The sequence below is a fragment of the Schistocerca gregaria genome, chromosome 6 (genome assembly GCF_023897955.1).
Source record: "Schistocerca gregaria isolate iqSchGreg1 chromosome 6, iqSchGreg1.2, whole genome shotgun sequence".
Taxonomy (NCBI): Eukaryota; Metazoa; Arthropoda; class Insecta; order Orthoptera; family Acrididae; genus Schistocerca; species Schistocerca gregaria.
Window position 1 is genome coordinate 77,443,605 of NC_064925.1, and position 25,933 is coordinate 77,469,537.

Here is a 25,933-nt window from a genome sequence, read left to right on the forward strand (position 1 = left end):
TGTGCCACATGCCAAGTGATCGACACAGATGAACATCGTTTCGAATGCGGGTCGGCAAAGGACGTTTGGTATTTGGTGCGTCAGATATTGGCTTTTCTCGCAAGCACGACTCCCGACAGGATAACTACCCGATCACTTCTTTTCCCCGATAAGATTCATTTCCCAAGAGCAGAAACGAACTCTGTGACGTGGATCAGCGGCCACGCTGTTCACTACCTCTTCGGTAATGGCGAAAAGACAGTACCCGATTTTTGGTATTACCTCAACGAACGACATTGTGCGATCGTCAAGAACCCTAAATATAGGCAATATTTTTCTAATTTCCTTTGGAGCGCATTCCATAATCTGCCTCGCAGCTGGATTATCGATGACATGAGAAGATAACCATAGCACCTCTTCCCAGTTCCTTTTTTTATGAGATTGAACAAACAACGGAAACAACACAGCAACGAGAAGACAGTCATCGAAAAGTTCGCAGCGGGCTATAGTATGGAGCATCCTTTGTCGTAACGGGACGACTTGCTATTATTCTGTTCATGTAGCCGAAGAGGAACGGCCTTCCTTTTATCCATTTGTATAAAAATAAAATGAAATAAAAGTAAAAAAAAGAGTGGCCGTGCGGTTCTAGGCGCTGCAGTCTGGAGCCGAGCGACCGCCACGGTCGCAGGTTCGAATCCTGCCTCGGGCATGTATGTGTGTGATGTCCTTAGGTTTAATAAGTTCTAAGTTCTAGGCGACTGATGACATCAGAAGTTAAGTCGCATAGTGCTCAGAGCCATTTGAACCAATAGGACAGTCAGCTAGGAACGAAGCTTTATTTTCGGATATCTTAAGCTTCATGCTATTGCTTGTCAAAAAGATTTCGACACTCTTGAAAGTGTTTCATGAAATGGTATGTTGTGTCTGCCGAGCCCGAATCTCGTCCGACACAGAGCGGAATGAAACATCACTGTTTCGCTACAATTAGTCCGTTCCAAGCACAGAACTGGACTGAAACAGCCTTATTTTGAAACAATGATACAGTTTCTGTGTCTGGCTCGAGATCGAATCTGGTCCGGTTATCCGAGACAGGGGCTGAATGAAACACCACTGTTTCGAAACAGTGAACCACAGCCGTTCCGAAACACTTAAACAGTTCCACGTATCGACACACTGTGTCGAAACATAGAAACAGTGGCCAAGTGTTTTGCGGACCTCCTTAGAAGATAATCGTCTACTCCTTATAGAAAGTACGGAAATCAAAGTGTAGCCTCGCAGTGGCTGTTGGTTTCTTTATAGAGCCCTGATGTGTGAGGGTAAGGTACAGGCGGGACACCGCGTAATTGGCTTAACAGTGTGTAACGTCAAAAGAGCAGCTCTCGGGTCAATGCTTTTTGGCAGTATGGGAGATGTTCATGTTGAGATTGGCATCTGCTATTTTGGCGTGATTCTCTAGCTGGAGGGAGTTCTCGCAATTGGGCAGCAGTGCTTCTTAACTCTGCAATTGGCAACTAGCACAGCTTTGGCAGGAAGGAATTAGGAGCGGTTAGGTGAGGGCCACGAGAGAAGGCAAAAGGCGTTTCGATGTGGAGCTGTCCGCATCGAGTAGGTGTTTGGTCGCGGAGGTGTCCTGATAAAATCCGTGGACGGTAGCTACGAGGGCGGATTGACTTGGCGTTGCATCTTGGTTGGGTCTGCAACATCTTTGAATTCCTATAGGGTGCTAACGACGTCGCCTCCACGAAGGGCCAGCTCTTCTACAGTGTGAAGTGCGGCACAACGCATTCACAGCCACGACGAGAATAATTCGCAGCACCGCCTGAGACGTCAATTCGATTTCACGCACTTTCCAAATGCAGAATCATCACCCGTGTCAAATTCATCGCGCCTGTATGAATGTGTGTATTTTTGGGAGTAGTCACCTTGTCTCAGTCACTGTCTCAGCCACAAATTTGTAGGGTTATATAGCGTGGAGTTATCGTGGTACTTATTTGAGTGTACGTTCTCGAGTGGGCAAGTAGCAAGTTCATAGATGGGTAAATGACACTGCCATTCACTTGAAATCACACCTGAGTTTGAAAATAGAACTGTCACGGTTTTCATATTGAATTTAGATGTCCTTAATTGATGTGTTTGTGATTTTTGAGTATTTAACTGATCAATGTTTCTGTTTGGTACGTTCATTATATCAAGTTAGGTGCAATTAACCATTGTTCAGGCAGATACTTTCAGTCGTAGTAAATTACATGTAAGTAAATTACTCCAGCCACATAGCGTCAATCAAATTCAGATTTATGGAAATTCCCCATTTTAAGGTCCATCATATGGGCCACAATTTCGCGTTATCCAATTAACTTTGCATGCAACTGAAATTTAAGGGATGAATCTGAAAGAAGTGGTCTGCCTGCAGTTAGTTTTGAGAGGCTGGGAATGTAAGCACCAGTGGGGTTTTGCAACCTATGCCAATAAACATAATCAGCTTCATAGTACTTAATAAACTGAGCTTCTGGTTTTTCAGAAGTTTCTTCCGTCACCAGCAGCCAAGAGGGCTAGGGGCCAGACGCTAACATGATTCGATTACTTTCGCAATTCACCCTCTCCCTGTCCTTCCCCACACCACCGTCTTACTCTGAGGCTTCTAGAGGTGTCGTAACCAAATAGTAAATTTTTCATATACTATGTCACATATGCGCTAAATTCAGTTGAAATGTGGCCATGTATTCCATAGTTATGCTTACAAGTCACCGCGTTACAGACCCCACCAATACAAATGCGGGTGCAAGACACGTCTAGATCTCATCATATCTGTCTTCTAGTACCTCCATGCAGTACACAAAACACACACACACACACACACACACACACACACACACACACACAGGATATGTCGTAATTAACAGCGAAAACTTATACAGGTGAACGTACATGATGATATAAGCAAACGAGCCGAATCAATGTGTGGTAACGAGAAGCCACTGCCTTCATTATGAATTATTCTCCCAGTCGTACAAACGTATTTGAAATATAAAACTTTCACTTAAGTCCCCACATAGCTGGACTCAAATTCCCACGACAACTTAACGGATGGGGAATGATAAATATCTTCTCAGAAATGTTACTCGCAATAGTGTCGTTTCATGTCACGAAACATATAATTGATTCCAGTAAACAGCTCGTTTCTTTTCGGAACTGGAGTAATCTACTGTACATTTTATGCATCAAAAGGGTGCTAAATTTGGCAGCCACGCTCGACACGCAAGTATTGTTTCCAACAATCGAACGTTTCCCTAAGTCGATAACTTGCTATCGTCGCGTGTCATATGTACTGGCGCCACGACACTATGGAACGAAGGGCTGCATCCGCCAGCGAAAGGTATTGTGTCCAGTAGGCACGTAAATGTAGTTTGCTTAAGCTGATACTATGGTAAGTCATTTTTCCGTTATTTGGCATCTTCATATTTAGTACACTATACAGTCATCCTTTTTTGCCTATGGGAGTGGCGACGCCATCGTAATAATAGCCTGTATATGAAATGATACTTCAAAACCGGCCTCGGAAAAGGTTAAGGCATTTCCTGCAGGCGACGCGCAGTTCTTGGAGTGCTGGGGGAACTGTGAGAAGTGGACGACTAGGCACCAACACAATGAAGGTGGGCATAATTAATTTGATGACCCTTACTGGGAAGGCGGAAGAGTTAATAGACTTCCTGGAAAAGGAGAACTTGGAACTGATGGGACTCGGAGAAGTTACATGGAAGAGAAGAGATAGGAGGGAAATGAGGAAAGGCTACACTCTCTACTGGAGTGGTGGACAAGAAGCCAAAAATGGAGCAGGTATCATAGTAAAACCAAACCTAGAGCAATATGCAGAAGCAGTAGAATACACAAGTGACAGGGCGATGAGGATTCGGCTGAGGACAAGGAATGTAGTGAAGGACTTCATCCAAGTATATGCACCACAAACAGGAAAAAAGGAGAGAACACACAGGATTTTTGTAGATGTATTAGAAAGTATAATTACAGATGTGGATGAAATAGTAATCGGTGATCTAAATGAGCAGGTAGGCAAAGAAAAGCTAGGGAAGGAGATAACTGGCCGTTATGGAAATGGGAGGAAAAATGAGGAAGGAGAGAAACCGGTTGATTTCTGCGAAAGAAACGGGCTGATTGTGGGCAACACATGGTTCCGTAAAAAGAGTAGCCAAAAGATAACGAGATATAGATGGGGTGATAGCCTGACGGTCATCGATGACCTTCTGGTGGAAAAGAAAAATCGGAGACAGTTGACGAATGTAACTGCACTCCCAGGAGAGACTTTTGGTGGAGACCATCGTGTGGTGGAGGCAAAGATGAGATTCGATTAATTGAAAGACATAAAGGAAGAAAGGGAAACGAAATAAAAGTGTGGAAACTAAACGATGGCATGATACAAGAAAAGTTTAACGAGCAACTTAAGCAGAAAATCCCTAACACCGAGTGTGGGAATGTGGAAGAGGAATGGGGTAAGTTCAAAGAAGCGTTTGTAAACTCTGCTGAGAAGACCTGTGGCAGAGTGTCCGGAAGGGTAAAGGAAAAGGAGACACCAAGGTGGAGTGAGAGGATGAAGCAGCCAGTAAAAGAAAAGATGAAAGCCTGGCAAGAATGGAACAGAGACCGGACATCTGAAAGTAAAAGGAAATACCAGGTTAGTAAAAATAAGTGTAAGAAAGTGGTAGCTGAAGAAAAGCTGGGAGAAATTCACCCGAGAGTTGGAAAAAGATGTTAGTAGTGGAAAGAGGATGATATATGGAATTACAAAGAGTATGAGGAAGGAAAAAAAAACATACACAAAGCAAGTGAAAGGGGAAAGCGTAGAGCTATTAATGCAACCAGGGGAGATATGGAAAATATGGAAAGAGTAGTTTGATAAATTACTAAATGTGAAGAACGGCAATGGAAAGGGAACAGAAGTGCAGCATGGGGTCAGGGGTCTGGAAAAAGAGGAGGATGTAACGATGTTAGAAATGGAACTAGCACTGAGAAAAACGATAACACGAAAGACACCTGGGATGGATGAAATTACTGTGAGATGATAAACGCAGCTGGATCAGTTGGGCTGCAGTGGCTACATAGACTAATAAGATGCATTTGGACCCAAAAATGTGTACCTGAAGAACGGAGAAAGGGAATAATAATCCCAGTTTTCAAGAAGGGTCACTGGAAAGTATGTGACAATCACCGAGGGATCACGCTAATATCCCAAGTAGCAAAAATAATAGAGAGGATACTGGAAAGAAGAGTGAGGAAAAAAGTGGAAGGGCAGTTAGAAGAGGAGCAGTATGGCTTTCGTCCTGGTAGAGCAACAGTGGACCCAATCTTTGGTATGACACAGTTGACAGAAAGACTTTGGGAGTAAAGGAAATAATTTGTGATGACATTTCTCGACCTAGTGAAAGCATATAACAGTGTTCCCAGGGTAAAGGTATGGGCAACGTTGAAGAGAAAGGGAGTTGAGAAGCAAACACTTGATGTCATCCGGGCAATGTATGAAAAAAGCTCTAGTTGTGTGCAGACACCAGTTGGAAGAACTAAATGGTTTAAGAATGTTTCGGTACTAAGACAAGGAAGTGTGATATCACCACTACTATTTATAATGGTGATGGATGAAATAGTCAAAGAGACGAAAGAAGCCCACAGAAGAAGCCATATGAAGCTGCTGCTATTTGCTGATGATATTGAGGTGTGGGGAACAAGCAGTAAGGAGGTACAAAAACAAATAGATATCCTAAATAATAAGGTCGAGAAATATGGAATGAAATGTAGTGTGATGAAAAGCAAGACCATGGTGGTAACCAGAGGGGAGAGAGAGGGTATGGGACAAATTCATATGAAGGGATGGGATATTGAAATAGTGGACAACTTTCAATATTTGGGAAGTGTATTAATGGGGAATGCTCGTTTGAAGACAGAAATTAGCTATAGAATACAACAGAGTAGTACATTTTACCAGCTTGTGAGGAGCTTGGTGTGGAGAAGGGAAGTGCCAATGAGGTGCAAGCTTGCTTACTCCACACCAATACTAATACTAATATACAGCTCAGTCTTGGTCTATGACTTGAAGAGAGGAGGGTAGGATACAATCCGGTGAAATGAAGTTTCTGAGAAGTATGCTATGGAAGGCGAGGAGAGACAGAGTGAAAAATGAAGATGTTAAGAAGTAAATTGGAGTGGAGAAGTTGACTGATATACCGTGACGTCCGTTGTGTAGTTGTGTTCTAAGGCGCCACGTATACCGTTTGTATATGTATACGTGTATGTCGTCGTTGTTGTCTCTTCTATCCCTCGTCGATATCAGAGCATGAGAAATATTTATGTTAGTGCTTACCTATTTGTTGTCGACAACACACAACTACACAGCCACGGCATCACCTGATTCCGGAATAGCTAGCTTAATATAGTATAAACTTAGTGGGTTTCGATGCAGCGTTATTTAAGTGTGATATTATTCTTCACTTAACGTTTGAGACTTTAAGAACCAGCTACTCTTAATCAGGCCCAAAACTCGACTTCTAACGAGAGCACTTGGGATCAGTGTGTCACAATATTAATAATACGTAAGGCTCTACACCACTATTAGAAAATATCACGTTTCCTTAAATAACAAAATATAAGAATAAACTTATTTATATTTTTCTTGTCATTTAATCAAATGCTTTCAAATGTTTATTTCGCGCCCACAAATCACCTACACCTCGATGTAGAGTGTAAACGCGTGCATGAAAAATAGTACACTGTTTCTGCTGATAACCACATTTGAGCTTTTGGGTTGCTAGGCTACTTGGACCAATAGGATTCATATCGCATTTTGAAAATGATCTTTCTATCCAAACTTACGTCCTCCACAACGGCTCATCAAATATTCTGCTCTTTCGCGATAATGAAGAATTCGCGTAAATTGTATTTTCGCGAGTTTAAAGCAAATCATCGGCGGCGCGAAAGCAGTCTTGATACCGCGACACACTCGCGACGCTTACCAACCTGTCGCGAAATTGACCTGCATACATCTACAACCAATTCCAAGGTCATAATTCACCCTACACGATTGTGTGCAATTGAACTTCGCCCAATCAATTATTTCTGGAATCGTAATCATTGATTCCGACACTGACCCTCCATAAACGCACACTTAACACTTTTTTTGTTTTATTTTTTTTTCCTAAGAGTAAACGAATGTCTTTCCTATACTCTGAGAAGCTCATCTGCAGAAACCAGCAAGGTTTTAGGATACAGCGGACATAAGAGACACAGATGGCCCTCTTTGTGCAAGATATACAACAGGCTCTAGATACCGGTTCCTGGGTTGATGCCACATTTCTCGACTTTCGAAAGGCGTTCGACTCAGTTCCGCACTGTCGCTTGCTCCAAAAAGTGCGCGCTTACGTCTATCCGATGACATACGCTGTTGCATAGAAAGTTTTCTAACAGACGGAGAGCAGTAGGTCGTCCTGAATGGGGTGACTTCAACAGAAACAAGGGTAACTTCAGGTGTGCCCCAGGGCAGCGTAATAGATCCGCTGCTTTTTACGATTTACAGAAATGATCTGGTTGATGGTATTGACAGCGGCATTAGACTGTTTGCCAATAATGCTGTAGTTTACAGGAAAGTAGTATCACACAGAAGTTGTGAACAAATGAATGAGGATTTGCAGAAAAGAAATGCATGGTGTAGTGACTGGCAGTTATCTATCAGTATTAGTAAGTATAAGCTACTGCGTATAACAAAGCGAAAATGCCCTTTATTGTAAGAGTACAAAATAAATGCCCAGTCTTTGGAAGCGGTAACATGCGTGAAGTATCTGGGTGTGACCATTCGAAATGAGCTCAAGTGGAACGATCACATTACATATGTAACGCTTAAGGCGATCTCTAGATTGCGGTTATTGGTAGAATCCTGAAGCGATGCAGTCCTTCAACAAAGGAAATAGCTTAGAATACATTAGTTCGTCCAGTATTAGGGTATTGTTCATCTGTATGGGACCCTTACTAGTTTGATCTGATTCAAGAGATTGAGAAGGTTGGAAGAAGAGCGGCAAGATTCGTGACTGGTACATTTAGCCATCGCGAGAGCGTTACAAATTTCATAGAAAGTTTGAAGTGGAACACACTTGCAGATAGACGACGCGCCAAATGGAAGGGGCTGCTTACTAAATTCCGAAATCCGATCTTCGCCGAGGATGTAGAGCGTATTTTATTACCACCAACATCAAAGCGCGCAATGATCACCATTCAAAGATAAGAGAAATCAGAGCTCGTACTGAGGCATTCAGACAGTCGGTTTTCCCTCGCGCGATCCGCGAGTGGAGCAGAGGTGGGGAAATGTGACTTGGTAGCGAATTGTGCCTTCCGCCACACACCGCTTGGTGGCTAGCGGAGTATATATGTGGATGTAGGTGTAGCGTTTGTTCTTCGCCACCCAAAAAAGGATAACGGCATGTTTTTCCTGTTTGGACGCATTTGGTAATAACAGCGCCATAGTTCACATGTCTGAATTTACAACACACACGTGGCCTAACATAGCGAATTATTACGAGTTGTCACCTTGCATTAAAAACGTAGGCTTGCCGGGAAGCCAGGAGGAGAGAACATATAGTTTCTCACACTGACAGAGCTATCGCTGGGTGCAGGACCAAGATGGCTGTGTACTTGATTAATGCTGCACGCAATACGTTACACATAACCTCTATGAATATGAAGAAATATTGGTAAGCATTAAGCGATCTTTCTTATACTTTGTATACCAAATTCTATGGGTAACACAACCTAATGATAAAATTTCAAATCAATAACTTCACTACTTTCAGAGATATAAATTTTTACCTAGATCACATAATACCCGTGTCGACATTGTGAATCAGAGTTAGGTACTGTAATTCATTCATCTATAGTATTACTTGAAACTACAACCACGTGGGTAGGTTCATATAATCTAATTTTCTGAAATTTTATTTAGTTTCATTCCAAACATTTCTGACGTAATTAAGTTAGAAATGTGTACGTAGTACATTGGAGAAATATTATTTTATGGTGTTTTGATTGTGTGAGCGTTTTGGAGAGAGAGTGAAAGGAGCACATACATAAAGTTAGAATGCGATATTTCATTAAGACCATGTAACTGTAAGTGTGAGAAAGTTGTTCTGTAATAGGGGAATTTGTGACGTATCTCCGAGAGAACTTGATTTTGTAAAGGGCAGCCAGAAGGTATCTTGAGTATTAAATTTTTTAGTTATTTATTTTGTGGAAAGGTATCGTATTTTGATTGCATTAAATTTTATATGGTTTCGGAATTACGAGATTTCTAGTCTAAATTACGTGTGGTGATCCGATTGGCTGACATTAGAAAAAAATCGAGTATAGAAGTACTCGAGATGATCTGATTCGCTGCTAAAAATACTAGCCAATAGAAATTCAACATCTCCCGCGTGTCTGAGTAGGTCTTTGTGCCTCAGACCTAAGAGTCAAGAAGAGCTGCTCGGGAGACGTGTTCTGGTAAACACATACCGTGAGTCCAAAAAGTATTCGCCTTGATGTAATTTTTTTTAAAAAAATTACATGTCACGTGAAAGGAAGGGAACCTAAAATGTGAACAACCATTCATATGCAACCAACCATGGTAAGTCATTTTTGTTGATGGACAAGGAAATAAATACATCCATAGCGATAGTAAATTTGACAAAACTGAGAATTTATTCAAGGCCTACTTCAAAAAGGTATTCGTCCACTCATATTTTTTTAAATTTACAGACTGAAAATATGATTTCAATTACAAAAATTAATATTTAGGGGGATTTCCCTTTGCAGCTATTATTGTAGTCGTCTGGGCATCGACTTAACCAAGTTTGCCGTCAGAGAGGCTGGAATTTTGTCCCATTCGTCTTGAAGTGCTTCTTTTAGGCCTCTTTTGTCCTTTCCTGGTGCTATTTTCCAGTAATTTCCAAAGGTGTTGAACAGGATTAGTGTCTGGGCTCTGAGGAGGGGTGTTAAGTTGTTTAGGGGTATTGTACTACAGGACCCACAGCCTTGTATATAGAGCTGTATGTTATCAGGAGAAAGAAAACTGGCGTTCTACGGATCGGAGCGTGGAATGTCAGATCCCTTAATGGGGCAGGCAGGTTAAAAAATTTAAAAAGGGAAATGGATGGGTTAAAGTTAGATATAGTGGTAATTACTGAAGTTCGGTGGCAGGAGGAACAAGACTTTTGGTCAGGTGAATACAGGGTTATAAATACAAAATCAAATATGGGTAATGCAAGAGTAGCCTTAAAAATGAATAAAAAATAGGAGTGCGGGTAAGCTACTACAAAGAGCATAGTGAACGCATTACTGTGGCCAAGATAGATACGAAGCCTACGCTTACTACAGTAGTACAAGCATATATGCCAACTACCTCTGCAGATGATGATGAAATTGATGAAATGTATGATGAGATAAAAAAAATTATTCAGGTAGCGAAGGTACATGAAAATTTAATAGTTATGGGTGACTGGAATTCGACAGTAGGAAAAGGAAGAGGAGAAAATGTAGTAGGTGAATATGGATTGAGGCTAAGAAATGAAAGAGGAAGTCGCCTGGTAGAATTTTGCACAGAGCATAACTTAAACATAGCTAACACTTGGTTCAAGAATCATCATCAGATGCTGACATGGAAGAACCCTGGAGATACTGACAGGTTTCAGATACATTATATAATGGTAAGACAGAGATTTAGGAACCAGGTTTTAAATTGTAAGACAATTCCAGGGGCAGATGTGGACTCTGACCACAATGTATTGGTTATGAACTGTAGATTAAAACTGAAGAAACTGCGAAAAGGTGGGAATTTAAGGAGATGGGACCTGGATAAACTGAAAGAACTGGAGGTTGTACAGAGTTTCAGGGAGAGCATAAGGGAACAATCGACAGGAATGGGGAAAGAAATAAAGTAGAAGAAGAATGGGTAGCTTTGAGGAATGAAATAGCGAATCCAGCAAAAGATCAAGTAGGTAAAAAGACGAGGGCTAGTAGAAATATTGAATTTAATTGATGAAAGGAGGAAATATAAAAATGCAGTAAATGAAGCAGGCAAAAAGGAATACAAACGTCTCAAAATTGAGATCGACAGGAAGTACAAAATTGCTAAGCAGGGATGGCTAGAGGACAAATGTAAGGATGTAGAGGCTTATCTCGCTAGGGGTAAGATACATACTGCCTACAGGAAAATTAGAGAGACCTTCGGAGAAAAGAGAATCACATATATGAATATCAAGAGATCAGATGGAAACCGAGTTCTAAGCAAAGAAGGGAAAGCAGAAACGTTAAAGGAGTATATAGAGGTTCTATACAGGGCCGATGTTTTTGAGGACAATATTATGGAAATGGAAGAGGAGTTACATGAAGGTGAAATGGGAGATACGACACTGCGTGAAGAATTTGACAGAGCACTAAAAGACCTGCGTCGAAACAAGGCCCCGGGAGTAGACAACATTCCATGAGAACTACTGATGGTCTTGGGAGAGCCAGTCCTGACAAAACTCTACCATCTGGTGAGCAAGATGTATGAGACAGGCGAAATACCCTCAGATTTCAAGAAGAACATAATAATTCCAATCCCAAAGAACGCAGGTGATGACAGATGAAAAAATTACCGAACTATCAGTTTAATAAGCCTCGGCTGCAAAATACTAACACGAATTGTTTACAGACGGATGGAAAAACTAGTAGAAATACTGACCTTACGACTTATCTTAGAAGAAAGATTAAGGAAAGGAAACCTACGTTTCCAGCATTTGTAGACTTACAGAAACCTTTTGACAATGTTGATTGGAATACTCTCTTTCAAATTCTAAAGGTGGCAGGGGTAAAATACAGGGAGCGGGAGGCTATTTACAATTTGTACAGAAACCAGATGGCAGTTTTAAGAGTCGAGGGACATGAAAGGGAAGCAATGGTTGGGAAGGGAGTGAGACAGGGTTGTAGCCTCTCCCCGTTGCTATTCAATCTGTATATTGAGCAAGCAGTAAAGAAAACGAAAGAAAAGATTGGAGTAGGTATTAAAATCCATGAAGAAGAAATAAAAATTTTGAGGTTCGCCGATGACATTGTAATTCTGTGAGAGACAGCAAAGGGCTTGGAAGAGCAGTTGAACGAAATGGACAGTGTCTTGAAAGGAGGATATAAGATAAACATCAACAAAAGCAAAACGAGGATAATGGAATGTAGTCGAATTAAATCGGTTGACGCTGCGGTAATTAGATTAGGAAATGAGACACTTGAAGTAGTAAAGGAGTTTTGCTATTTGGGGAGCAAAATAACTGATGATGGTCGAAGTAGAGAGGATATAAAATGTAGACTGGCAATGACAAGGAAAACGTTTCTGAAGAAGAGAAATTTGTTAACATCGAGTATTGATTTAAGTGTCAGGAAGTCGTTTCTGAAAATTATTTGTATGGAATGTAGCCATGTATGGAAGTGAAACATGGACGATAAATAGTTTGGACAAGAAGAGAATAGAAGCTTTGGAAATGTGGTGGTACAGAAGAATGCTGAAGATTAGATGGGTAGCTCACATAACTAATGAGGAGGTACTGAATAGAATTGGGGAGAAAAGGAGTTTGTGGTACAACTTGACTATAAGGAGTGATTGATTATTAGGACATGTTCTGAGGCATCAAGGGATCACCAATTTAGTACTGGAGGGCAGCGTGGAGGGTAAAAATGGTAGAGGGAGACCAGGAGATGAATACACTAAGCAGATTCAGAAGAATGTAGGCTGCTGTAGGTACTGGGAGATGAAGAAGCTTCCACAGGATAGAGTAGCATGGAGAGCTGCATCAAACCGATCTCAAGACTGAAGACTACAACAACAAGAACAATGCTTTGAGTCGTTATCTTGTTGAAAAATGGAATTTGCTTTCAGGTCTAATTTTTTGGCTCTAGGATTCAAAATGTTATTTAAAATGTTCATATACATATGGTGATGTATTGTACCTTCTATGAAATTTAAGGTTCCAACACCTGCAGCACTCATACAGCCCCACACCATCAGGGAGCCGCCACTCTGTTTAACCGTTGGCACAAGATTGCGTGGCAACATCTCTGCTTTCTTCTTACGCCACATCATTCGCCTGCCATCCGACCCGAATACGTTATATTTACTGTATTCCAAAAATCTTCCTTTTTGAATATGTTCCATCGCAAAATGAAGACCTTTCTTTAGATTCTGTTCACTGACCCAAAATTTCTTGCACGCTACCCGGCCGTGATACCCGTACGTTTAGAAGGTATTTCTGATTGTGTTGGCACATACCTTCTTTCCCCTAGACTCTTAACTCCCCAGCCAACTTGTTAGCGTTGATTTTAGGTTTTTTCTTAATTTTCCTCATGATAAATCTCACGTCTGCATCAGTATAGGTGAGAGGGCGTGCTGTATGTGGTTGGTTTCTTAATGATTTTGTTGAGCAAAATCGATCTATTATCAACTGAACCGTCGATCTAGGTCTACCGACTGCTTTAGCAATCTCGTAAGAAGATTCGCACTCATTATGTAAGCGCAGAATAAGTTTCCTTTCGATCAGCGTCGTCTCCTTAGTCACAAACCTCACGGCCCATGGCGCTAATCGCACTGTATGGGCGCCGTTCAGAACCACAACAGGCGATAGAGTGGGTCCGCGCACGGTTGACTCCAGTGTGTGCCGTGGGTCAGCGTTATTGTTTAATCGCTGCGCGCACAATTTCGGCACGTTCATATGGTGGACGAATACTTTATGAACTAGTTCTTGTATTCCATATTCTATTTTGTTAACCTTGCTGTCGATTTGGATGTATTTCTTTCCTTGCTTTTCAACAAAAATGACTTACCTAGGTACTTCCTATACGACTTCTTTGGATTTTGTATATATTTCTTTACATGTTACACAGACTTTGTTTTCTAAAAGATATGCAGCTAGACGGATAGTTTTTGGACTCACTGTATGTTAAATCGCGCTGATCAGATTTGTACCAAAATAAAGAAACCTGCGCGTTTGATCGGTTCTCGTGTAGTTGATGAAAAGCGACTAAGGGGGTTGAGTGATTTATTTTAGGAGATTTCGCTTGTGAACCTTTCAAGTCGTACATAAACTCCCCGTTACGTGTTCCGTGCAAATTACGAGACATTATTTGGAGCACTTCTATACAACAAGACTACTGAACGACTGTGTTAACTCACAAGCAGTCGCTGATCAGTGACTCTTTAGGGCGCTTGAAGTATCGGGTCGGACTGAATATCTTCTGAGTGCTTTTGGGTGTGAACTTGTAATAGAGACGTCAGTAACATTGCATAATATAGTCGGGGTATTAAATAAGGACTTGATAGGCATTTTCTGTGTTTTAAATACAATAAACCAGCTTACAGGAAATTTTAGACATTTGTCAAACGGGTAATTCAAGAATCCCGAACGCCCGAGTGTTTAACTTTCAGATGCTGCCCTAGGACTGCGGTTACGTGACCTTTTCGTGGTAGGTATTTAGCTGACTTTTGGTCAACGCTGCTTTTCTCGTTTAAACCAGCATCTAGAATCGCAGAGTGAAGGGGCAGACAACCTGAAGACTATCCAGAAAGGTGGACAGATTGTTTAAAGGATACTGAGGGAGCAAACGCCCAACCGCAGTCGGAAAGACACGAATGTCACTCTAATCCGTTACCTACATGTCTGTGCCTATACAGGGTGGACGTTAATAAAACCGACAAACTGCATGGACAGATTCCTGACTGGAAATTGAGGAAAAAGGGTCCTGTGAACATATGTCCGAAAATGGTATGTTGCCACGGTAGATGGCGGTGACGAATGGAAGATCCTCTGACCACTTGCCGTGGGTTTTTGTGTGCTGGAGGCTCTGTGACGCAGCGTACTGTAAGCAGCAGAATGGTTTGGTGTTCATGTCAGGATCAACCTGAGACGGCGTATGTGTACGGCCAAGCAGACGGAAACGGTCGAGACGCAGCACGGCTATACCTAAACAAGTACTCTCAAAGACAACAACCACATCACACACATATCAAGCGCTTTTTGGGCGTTTGTGTGGTCATGGGTGCTTCCAGAAAGTGCACCTGATTTAGAGAATAAGGTTGTACAGGATATTGAGACGAATCCTAGTACAAATTCCAGCCAAGTGGCCCACCAACATGGTGCAGTCTACGTGCACGCCATTCTTCTTAGACGCAGTCCTTCAAGCTAGTGCCGAATTTTATTATTCTTTTCCAAGACACAGTTAAACAATAGCGGCGAGACTTCATCTCCTTGATGAGCTTGTGTTATGATTAGGAAGCGTCAGAAATAACCGTAAGTTTTAGTTTTGGGCTTAGTGTTAGAAGTTGTTACTTTTGAAACGACAAATAACTTTTCATCAACTCCCTTTTCAGTCAGTACGTTACGTAGCACATAAGTATTACTCTTCATTCGATTTGGGCCTCCTATGGCCTTCGTGTGTAACTTGAGGTTTCCCAATAATTTTTCATTCGATCACAGTGATGTTTCCAAACGTCAGATCACTTTTGTTCCAGTTTTCTTTTTTGGATTTCCCTAGAGATGAGACACTAAAACTTTCTTTCGAAATGTATCTATGTTCAGAATTTCATACTCAACAGTCTTTACTACATTCAGATTGCTTGTAATATCGTCGAGAAAGTGGCACGAGGATAAACCGTTTGCAAATGATTAGCTCAAAAATTCTTTTGCATACCCTGTTTTCATTAACCAGGACTAGATGGCCATTTTCTCAACATTACCTTCAGTTGTTCAATTTTGTGTGAAGGTCTTCATTACTCATATTCCAGTTTTCATCGTTGCGTTTCATTGGACCCAATATTTTTCTTAGAATTTTCCTCTCTTTCTTTTTCGTGATTTCTATTTCTCGTGCGTTCGTCAAATCCAGGCATTCGGCAGCATATAAACATGCAGGGTTTCTGTATTACTGTGACATAGTTTTTTCGTCAGAGGAGACAGGTCTCTATTGTAAACATCTTCAGTGAATCGAAAGGACATTGTCATTTTCATTGCTCTGAGTTAATAAGCCTCGGTGTCAGAGCCGTTCTTTCGTGTTACCAGAATGAGGTTTTTACTCTGCAGAGGAGTGTGCGCTGTTACGAAACTTCTTGGCAGATTAAAACTGTGTGCCGGACCGAGACTCGAAGTCGGAATCTTTGCCTTTCGCGGGCAAGTGCTCTACCAACTGAGCTACCCAAGCACGACTCACGCTCCGTCCTCACAGCTTTATCCTTTCTTCCAGGAGCGCTAGTTCTGCAAGGTTCGCAGGAGAGCTTCTGTGAAGTTTGGAAGCTAGGAGACGAAATACTGGCAGAACTAAAGCTGTGAGGACGGGGAGTGAGTCGTGCTTGGGGAGCTAAGTTGGTAGGCAAAGGTCCCGAGTTCGAGTCTCGGTCCGGCACACAGTTTTAATCTGCCAGGAAGTTTCTTCTGTGTTGCTTTACCTGTATATTTAATTTACTGACTATTTTAATTTTTCAGTAACCTGTGTTCATGAAGTCTGGTGTATTTTGCGTAAGATATCTGAATACCTGTTTTTTCAGCATTTATTTTTAAAGTTCAGTTTTTCTTGTTGCCGTTGCTACGCCTGCGGACGTTATTGCAAGATCGTCTACACAGGTAAATACAGAATTCTAAGATTTTTGTTTTTACATCCCGTTTCCATCTGGTCAGTCACGGGTTGTCTGTCGTAACACAGTGAAACGAATCGTGCAGATGACTGACTCTCTCGATATTCAGTTGAGATTGTTAGGATTGCTGTAAACTGGTAACACTGATATTTCTGTGTAGTTGTTGGCATCAATTATATGTTTCCCTATGAAAAGACTGAATTAATGTACATTTCCAATTCTCTCGAATTTCTTGATACCGTTATTCCTATTATCATTATGTACTGCTTATACAGCAAGCATGTTGTAATGTTGACTTATTAAACTTGTCTGATTAGATGTAAGATGTAAGACCCATATGTTTCCAGGTGAAAAGAAATTAAAAATAAGTAAATAATCACAGCGTTCGTTGCCGTATTCCAGGTAGCTATGAGGCCCAGGTAATTGGTGGTGATTTGGCGAGTGGACAGGGATCTGACTTGGCACCCGCTCTCACCTGCGAGGAACCGCAGGTGGGTGGTTGCCTCTTTGGATCAACTGAATCTACCGATACCGCTCGTAGATTTTAGTCCCGTAACACGTTCGGTAGGTTGTTGCCTCTTTGGGCCAACTGACCCTATCGATACCGCACGTAAACTTCGTCCCATAACAAGTATGACGTTATATGTACTCAGACACTAAGGGAACAGACAAGGATAACTTTTCTTGTTGGTCTATATTAGAGTTTTTAATGTCGGTTGTGATGGACTAGCCTGTAGCGTAGTCCAAGGAATAGGTTAGGCTGGACTCCGTCAGTTTGTTTGTGAGTTGGTGAAGCCGCTGAATGTGAATAAGAAACCCGACAGTTGGAGACATACCACTGGTGGATGGTTGCCTCTTTAGATCAATTGAGTCCACCGATACCGCTAGTAGATTTTAGTCCCGTAACACGTACAGTATGTGGTTGCCTATTTGAACCATCTGAACCTACTGATACCGCACATAACCTTCGTCCCATAACAAGTATGACGTTATATGTACTCAGACACTAAGGGAACAGACAAGGATAACTTTTCTTGTTGGTCTGTGTTAGAGCTTTTAATGTCGGTTGTGATGGACTAGCCTGTGGCGTAGTCCAAGGAATAGGTTAGGCTGGACTCCGTCAGTTTGTTTGTGAGTTGGTGGAGCCGCAGAATGCGAATACGAAACCTGACAGGTGGTGACATACCACTGGTGGATGGCTGCCTCTTTAGTTCAATTGAGTCTACCGATACCGCTAGTAGATTTTAGTCCCGTAACACGTACAGTATGTGGTTGCCTATTTGGACCATCTGAACCTACCGATACCGCACATAACCTTCGTCCCATAACAAGTATGACGTTATATGTACTCAGACACTAAGGGAACAGACAAGGATAACTTTTCTTGTTGGTCTATGTTAGAGTTTTTAATGTCGGTTGTGATGGACTAGCCTGTGGCGTAGTCCAAGGAATGGGGTAGGTTTGAATCCGTCTGTTTGTGAGTTGGTGATGCCGCCGAATACGGCTAAGAAACGTGACAACTGGTGAGGTACTGATGTGTGGCGCAGCTGGAGGCCTAGGTCAGTGGGCGCTCACCTTGTTCTCGTCGGTGCAGGAGGCGCCGGCGCGCACCAGCGCCCGCACGACGTCGGCGTGGCCGCCCTCGGCCGCCAGCTGCAGCGGCGTCGCCTCGGTGATGCGGTTGCGCGCCGAGATCACGCCCGACCGGTCGAACTTCATCAGCTCCTCGATGACGCGGATCGAGCCCTGCATCGCCGCGATGTGCGCGCACGTGTTGCCGTCCTGCCAACACCAGCCGTCACACGAACGTTACCCACACGTCTGCCGCCCACACTAACAAAGTAATTCACAGTTTGTTCAGCTGCATTAGAAGAAAAGTGCTTTCCTTTTTCTACCATCTACACATGTACTAAAATTTTAAGGCTGGCGTGGCATTAGGGACATTGTGAAACGTGTTGCTCTTCGCAGTCCCTTCACCACTCCCGCCCCTCAAAGGCGGAGCAGGTATCTGCTCCAACACCTGAACAAAAATAAAAATATCTTTGTTGTGCTGACCGCATTTAGAAACCAACATAGACTCACACTAAAAACATATAAACCATGGTCTGAAAAGCTTGTTTTTAACAACTGACAACATGGTCATAGGGCCGTTGCTATTCACAATATACACTACTGGCCATTACAATTGCTACACCACGAAGATGACGTGCTGCAGACGCGAAATGTAACCCACAGGAAGAAGATGCTGTGATATGCAAATGATTAGCTTTTCAGAGCATTCACACAAGGTTGGCGCCGGTGGCGAAATCTACAACGTGCTGACATGAGGAAAGTTTCCAACCGATTTCTCACACACAAACAGCAGTTGACCGGCGTTGCCTGGTGAAACGTTGTTGTGATGCCTCGTGTAACGAGGTAAAATGCGTACCGTCACGTTTCCGACTTTGATAAAGATCGGATTCTAGCCTATCGCGATTGCGGTTTATCGTATCGCGACATTGCTGCTTGCGTTCGTCGACATCCAATGACTGTTAGCAGAATATTGAATTGGTGGGTTCAGGAGGCTAAGACGGAACGCCGTGCTGGATCCCAACGGCCTCGTATCACTAGCAGTCGAGATGACAGACATCTTATCTGCATGGCTGTAACGGATCGTGCAGCCACGTCTCGATCCCCGAGTCAACAGATGGGGACGTTTGCAAGACAACAACGATCTGCCCGAACAGTTCGACGACGTTTGCAGCAGCATGGACTATCACCTCGGAGACCACGGCTGCGGTTACCCTCGACGCTGCATCACACACAGGAGCGCCTGCGATGGTGTACCCAACGACGAACCTGGGTGCACGAATGGCAAAACGTCATTTTCTCGGATGAATTCAGGTTCTGTTTACAGCATCATGATGGTCGCATCCGTGTTTGGCGACATTGCTGTGAACGCACATCGGAAGCGTGTATTCGTCATCGCCTCACTGGCGTATCACCCGGCGTGATGGTATTGTCTCGGTCACCTCTTGTTCTCATTGACGGCACTTTGAACAGTGGACGTTACATTTCAGATGTGTTGCGACCCGTGGCTCTAGCCTTCATTCGATCCTTCTGAAACCCTACATTTCAGCAGGATAATGGACGACCACTTGTTGCAGGTCCTGTACAGGTCTTTCTGGATACAGAAAATGTTTGCCTACTGCCCTGGCCAGCACGTTCTCCAGATCTCTTACCAACTGAAAACGTCTGGTCAATGGTGGCCGAGCAACTGGCTTGTCACAATAAGCCAGTGAGTACTCTTGATGAACTGTGATATCGTGTTGAAGCTGCATGGGCAGCTGTATCTGTACACGCCATCCAAGCTGAGCTTGACTCAATGCTGTTATTATTGCCAGAGGTGGTTGTCCTTGATACTTATTTCTCAGGATCTTTGCCCCCAAATTGCGAGAAAATGTAATCACATGTCAGTTCTAGTATAATATATCTGTCCATTGAATACCTGTTTATCATCTGCATTTCTTCTTGGTGAAGCAATTTTAATGGCTAGTAGTGTATGTTCTCGCTTGTTGTTTATGCTTAGCATTTGGACTCTAGTGCACAGAACTGAGCGGAAACGTCAAGACGTGGACTAATGTCCAGGTGTGCAGCTGGGTCCGCTGGACAGATGGAGAGACTGGGGAGGCGCTGCGGCTGAGCTCACCTTGGTGCAGGCCATGACGAGGCTGGGGTGGCGCTGCAGGAAGAGCTGCGCCACCTCGGAGAAGTTGTTCTGGGCGGCGGCGTGGATGGGCTTCTGGCCCATGTCGTCGGTGGCGTCGATGTCGGCCCCCAGCTCGAGCAGCAGCCGGCACACCTCCAGCTGGCCCGTGCCCGCCGCCAGGTGCAGCGGCGTCTGCTTCTTCAGCGTCAGCACGTCGATCGTCGCGTTGTGGTCCTGCACCAGGAACCTGCCGCGCGCACACCCTGTTAGCACCTCGTCAGCGCCGGCCCTCACACTAACAGTCTCAGTAGACTGCCCATTATTCTCAGCAGAGGGGAAAATACGAAGTCACGCATGTAGCTCAGAACCCCATGGGCCTCTGATAAAGATGTAACGGAGCACATTACGTACATGAAAAAAAAAAAAGTACGAAGCGCGATGTACAACAAACTCCACTGGCAGACGTTACAAGACAGGCGTTATTCATTACGGAGAGATTTACTATTGAAATTTTGAGACAGAACTTTTCGGCATGACTAGGGAAACATATTACTCCCCCCCCCCCCCTCCCCCCAGGTACATCTCGCCTAATGACCGAGAGCAGAAAATTCGTGAAATTAGAGCCAATACAGAGGCTTACCGGCAGTCATTCTTCCCACACGCTATTCAAAGATGTACATAGTGTTCGTATGTGTTTTTCTAAGTATGAGGGTTGGTGTACAAATTATCCATGTGGGATGCAGGCTTGATAACATAGTGATCTCGCCAGCCAATGCTGTCTTTTCTGGACTGAATGCCAGTTAATGTGAGGGGGTTGCCCAGAATGTAATCCACCCCATTTTCGCAGCTGAAAACAATGCTACGAATGCGAAACGTTACCGATGTATTAATTGACGTCTCCTGAGTGAGCGCACCAAGTTTCCGTCACTTCCGACCAACAGCGTAGCTGCAGGTAAGCTTCAAAATGGCGTCTATAGGTGATGTACGTTACAATCGACATGACATGTCGACGCAGCATGTCATTCTCAATGGAGAGAAGTCTTCCGAAGTAAGAGTGATTTCAGGAGTGCCGCAGGGGAGTGTCGTAGAACCGTTGCTATTCACAATATACCTAAATGAGCTTGTGGATAACATTGGAAGTTTACTGAGGCTTTTTGCAGATGATACTGTAGTATATCGAGAGGTTGTAACAATGGAAAATTGTACTGAAATGCAGGAGGATCTGCAATGGATTGACGCATGGTGCAGGGAATGGCAATGGAATCTCAATGTAGACAAGTGTAATGTGCTGCGAATACATAGAAAGATAGATTCTTTATCATTTAGGTACAATATAGCAGATCAACAAGTGAAAGCAGTTAACTCCATAAATTATCTGGTAGTAGGCATTAGGAGTGATTTTAAATGGAATTATCATATGAAGTTCATCGTCGGTATAGCAGATGCCAGATTGAGATTCATTGGAAGAATCCTAAGGAAATGCAATCCAAAAACAAAGGAAGTAGGTTACTGTACACTTGTTCGTCCACTGCCAGTGTGGGAACTGAACCAGATAGGGTTGATAGTAAAGATAGAGAAGATCCAACGGAGAGCAGCGCGCTTCATTACAGGACCATTTAGTAATCGCGAAAGCGTTACGGAGATGATATATAAACTCCAGTGGAAGACTGTGCAGGAAAGACGCTCAGTAGCTCGGTACGGGCTTCTGTTGAAGTTTCGAGAACATACCTTCACCAAGGAGTCAAGCAGTATATTGCTCCCTCCTACGTATATCTCGCAAAGAGACCATGAAAATAAAATCAGAGAGATTAGAGCCCACACAGAGGCATACCGACAATCTTTCTTTCCACCAACAATATGAGACTGGAGTAGAAGGGAAAACCGACAGAGGTACGCAAGGTACCCTCCGCCACACACCGTCAGGTGGCATGCGGAGTATGGATGTAGATGTCATTGAATTTCTCACTGCAGCGAAAGAAACTATGGGGAATATTCACAAACGCTTGTGCAATGTCTATGGAGCATCTGCTGTCGACAGAAGTTCAGTTAGTCGCTGGGCACGTAGGGTGAGGTCATAAGAAGGCGGTTCGGTGGAGCTCCACGATTTGCAGCGGTCGGGGAGACCACCCACGGCTGTCACACTTGACATGTTGCAGCGAGCTGATGCTGTCATTCGTGAGAGCAGACGCATTATGTTTCTGCACTTGGCGCTGCATCTATTATCAATCAGCAAAGGAACTGTGGATGCAATTATACGCATTCTGGGATATTCAAAAGTGTGTGCAAGATGGGTCCCGCAGTGTGTAACGGTGAATTACAAATCGCACACAAAAAACATTTGGCTTGATTTGCTGCAACGTTTTGGAGCTGAGGGGGAGGCCTTCTTGTTTCAGATTGTGAAAGGTGACAAAACCTGAGCCCGAAGCAAAAAGTCAGTCGATTGAATCTCGCTGTTGTCACTCCCCACAGAAAAAAAAAGAAATGATCGAAAGCATCTGCTTCCGTCGGTAAGGTCATGATCGCCGTGTCGTGGGACTGTGAAAGTGTCATTCTCATTGATGACCTGGGTGACAATCTGACCAGTTCTCTTAAGTTGTTAGCAGATGATGCTGTAATTTACCGTCTAGTAAGGTCACCCGAAGGCCCGTATCAGTTGCAAAGCGATTTAGAAAAGATTGCTGTATGGTGTGGCAGGTGGCAGTTGACGCTAAATAACGAAAAGTGTGAGGTGATCCACATGAGTTCCAAAAGAAATCCGTTGGAATTCGATTACTCGATAAACAGTACAATTCTCAAGGCTGTCAATTCAACTAAGTACCTGGGTGTAAAAATTACGAACAACTTCAGTTCGAAAGACCACATAGATAATATTGTGGGGAAGGCGAGCCAAAGGTTGCGTTTCATTGGCAGGACACTTAGAAGATGCAACAAGTCCACTAAAGAGACAGTTTACACTACACTCGTTCATCCTTTGTTAGAATATTTCTGCGCGGTGTCGGATCCTTACCAGGTGGGATTGACGGAGGACACCGAAAGGGTGCAAAAAAGGGCACCTCGTTTTGTTTTATCACGTAATAGGGGAGAGAGTGTGGCAGATATGATACGCGAGTTGGAATTGAAGTTATTAAAGCAAAGTCATTTTTCGTCGCGACCAGATCTATGTAGATGTAGATGATGTGATGCCAAGAGGCGGTGCCATTAGTTCAGAAGCAAGTGTCAACACATTAACAAAACTGAAGACGCGCATCCTGCGAATTCGGCACTACAGCAACGCAGGAGATATTTTGCTGCAACGCGAGAACAATCGGCCCCACACAAATCAGAGTACTGCTGAAAAAACCGCAAAACAGGGTTGTACAGTGTTATCCCAATCTACCCTACTGCCCTGACATAGCCCCCTCGGACTTCGACTTGATGGGGCCATTAAGGATGGTGAGACGCCAAAGATAAAAAAAAAATCGATTTTTCAAAATATGCTTATTTTGTAGCGCATGTCTTCCTGAATAGTTTGATGTGTAAAACACATATATTTGAGAAATTATAAGACACCTTTTTTGTGATCTTCAGTGTACCAAGATGCAGCGCAAGATGCATAGCATTCTTCTGTCATACGTAAGCGTATGTCGCTCTGTAGAATTCGAATGTTTATATTTGCACCAGAGATAAGTGAAACAAAGGACTATATTCAGGGACCTTGCAAACGAAAACTTATTGAAGAAATGTCTTCATGGCGGTGCGCAAAACTCAAATGAAAGTTTTAACCAAAGTGTATGGGAATGATTGCCAAAAACCATTTTTGTGGGAAGAAATGTACTTACTATTGGTGTTTACGATGCAGTTTCATGTTTTAATGATTGTGAGTTAAGCAGGAAATATATTTCAGGGAAAATGGGAATTAAGACCGGAGTGAACTGCATCAAAGCTTCGTATGCGATTGACAGAGCTTGTAGTGTAAGCAGATAAAGCATTTTTGTAGGTAATAAAATCAAGAAGAGTGCATCGTAGGAATGTGAAAAGGGAGAAAACTGATTTAGAAAATGAAAAAGAACCTGTTTATGTTGCTGGACAGTTCTAAAATATCCCAAATAGACGCAGAAACTTGAACGGTCATTTTCCGCAAAACATAAATTTATGTACTTAGGTACAAGTAACATCCAAAATAAATTACTTTCAAAATTGGTATGCTTATTAAACACAAACTCCTCAAAGCAATACTCTACAATTTTTCAAATCCATTAGAAACTGTGGTAAAAATTGAGGTAACTATAAAATTTGAGTTTTTTCTAAATATGAAGTTTAAAATGTAGCAGCTCATTCATTTTTTTATAAATTAAATAAATTCTAGAGTTTCATACACCTCTAATAGTTTTTATGCTGTGAAAAAGTCATTGAAGTATCTCTATTACTTATGAAGAAAAGTGTACATATAGCATCAATGCAGCTAATGGTAAAGGAAAAATGATGAAATTTCACATGTAAAAAAAATTTATTTTGTTATATTTTTGAACTTCCACTGCTATGAGTATGAATCCTGAATCCTTCCTGGCCATGCTGATAAAGTTTTATAAATTTGTTGGACGTGAGGTCCGCCAGTTATGCAAAATACCGTTTTTCTCAGTACCCAAATATGTTTCGCCACCCCTTGCCGTCATCAGTGGGTTTTCGTTTCTATTTATTCTGCAATGTGAACATTTTTGTTAAATTATGTGCATTTTTAGTTCAAACAACAGATCGTTTCTTTTTGTAAATACCTTTACATTTGGTGTGCATGAATTTTCTGGATAACTTGTGTGTTAATTACTACAGGTAGCTTGTCATCCCACACAAATGATCCAGAAAATATGTGCTGTCACCGCCAGACACCACACTTGCTAGGTGGTAGCCTTTAAATCGGCCGCGGTCCGGTAGTCTACGTCGGACCCGCGTGTCGCCACTATCAGTGATTGCAGACCGAGCACCGCCAGACGGCAGGTCTAGTCTATGCTACGACCTAGCAAGGCGCCATATTTAGTAATTAGAATGGATTCTGAACAGACAATATTGTGAATCTTGTACTGTCAAGAGCGACGTTCATTATTAATGGATTAAAGTTAAGTATCAAACTAATTACGTCCGCTTTGTGAATTCTCATTCCTTGTCACGTTCCAGACCTCACGTCAGTGTAGTTCTTCCCTCTTCACGCCAGCCTGGGTGAGCTAAAACGCGTGCATTTCGGCCTCCTCTAGTAATACGGTGTTGGCTCTTCAGCCAACACAACATTGGCGACGAGTGTAAAAACAGTGGTCTTATCTATACTGCCATGATTTAATTGTGTAATGGTTTCTCCACAATCTCCAGATGTACTATGCGAATTTTATCGCTTACAGAATCAGCAGACGCATCCATTACTGGATGCCCTTGGACAGCTCGTCCAGGGGCGGCAGTCGGCTCTCCACCGCTAACGCAATCACAACACAACAAAATTCATGAACTCGAAATGTAAAGCTATTTACGAAACGAAACGATCTGTTGTTTGAACTAAAAATCCATATAATTTTATAATCATTGAACAAAAATGTTCGCATTGCAGAATAAATAAAAACGAAAACCCATTGATG

The 25,933-nt window shown here is 42.7% G+C and overlaps 1 protein-coding gene across 1 annotated transcript in view; it reads right to left on the minus strand.

Moving 5' to 3' along the window:
* LOC126278231 (serine/threonine-protein phosphatase 6 regulatory ankyrin repeat subunit A) overlaps nt 1-25,933 on the minus strand; it is a 944,107-nt gene that overhangs the window by 236,566 nt on the left and 681,608 nt on the right. Inside the window, exons 13-14 of the mRNA XM_049978210.1 lie at nt 20,337-20,583; nt 18,224-18,430 (exon numbers count right to left, since the gene is read on the minus strand). Coding sequence (XP_049834167.1) covers nt 18,224-18,430; nt 20,337-20,583 — 454 coding nt within the window. The remainder of the gene's footprint in view (nt 1-18,223; nt 18,431-20,336; nt 20,584-25,933) is intronic.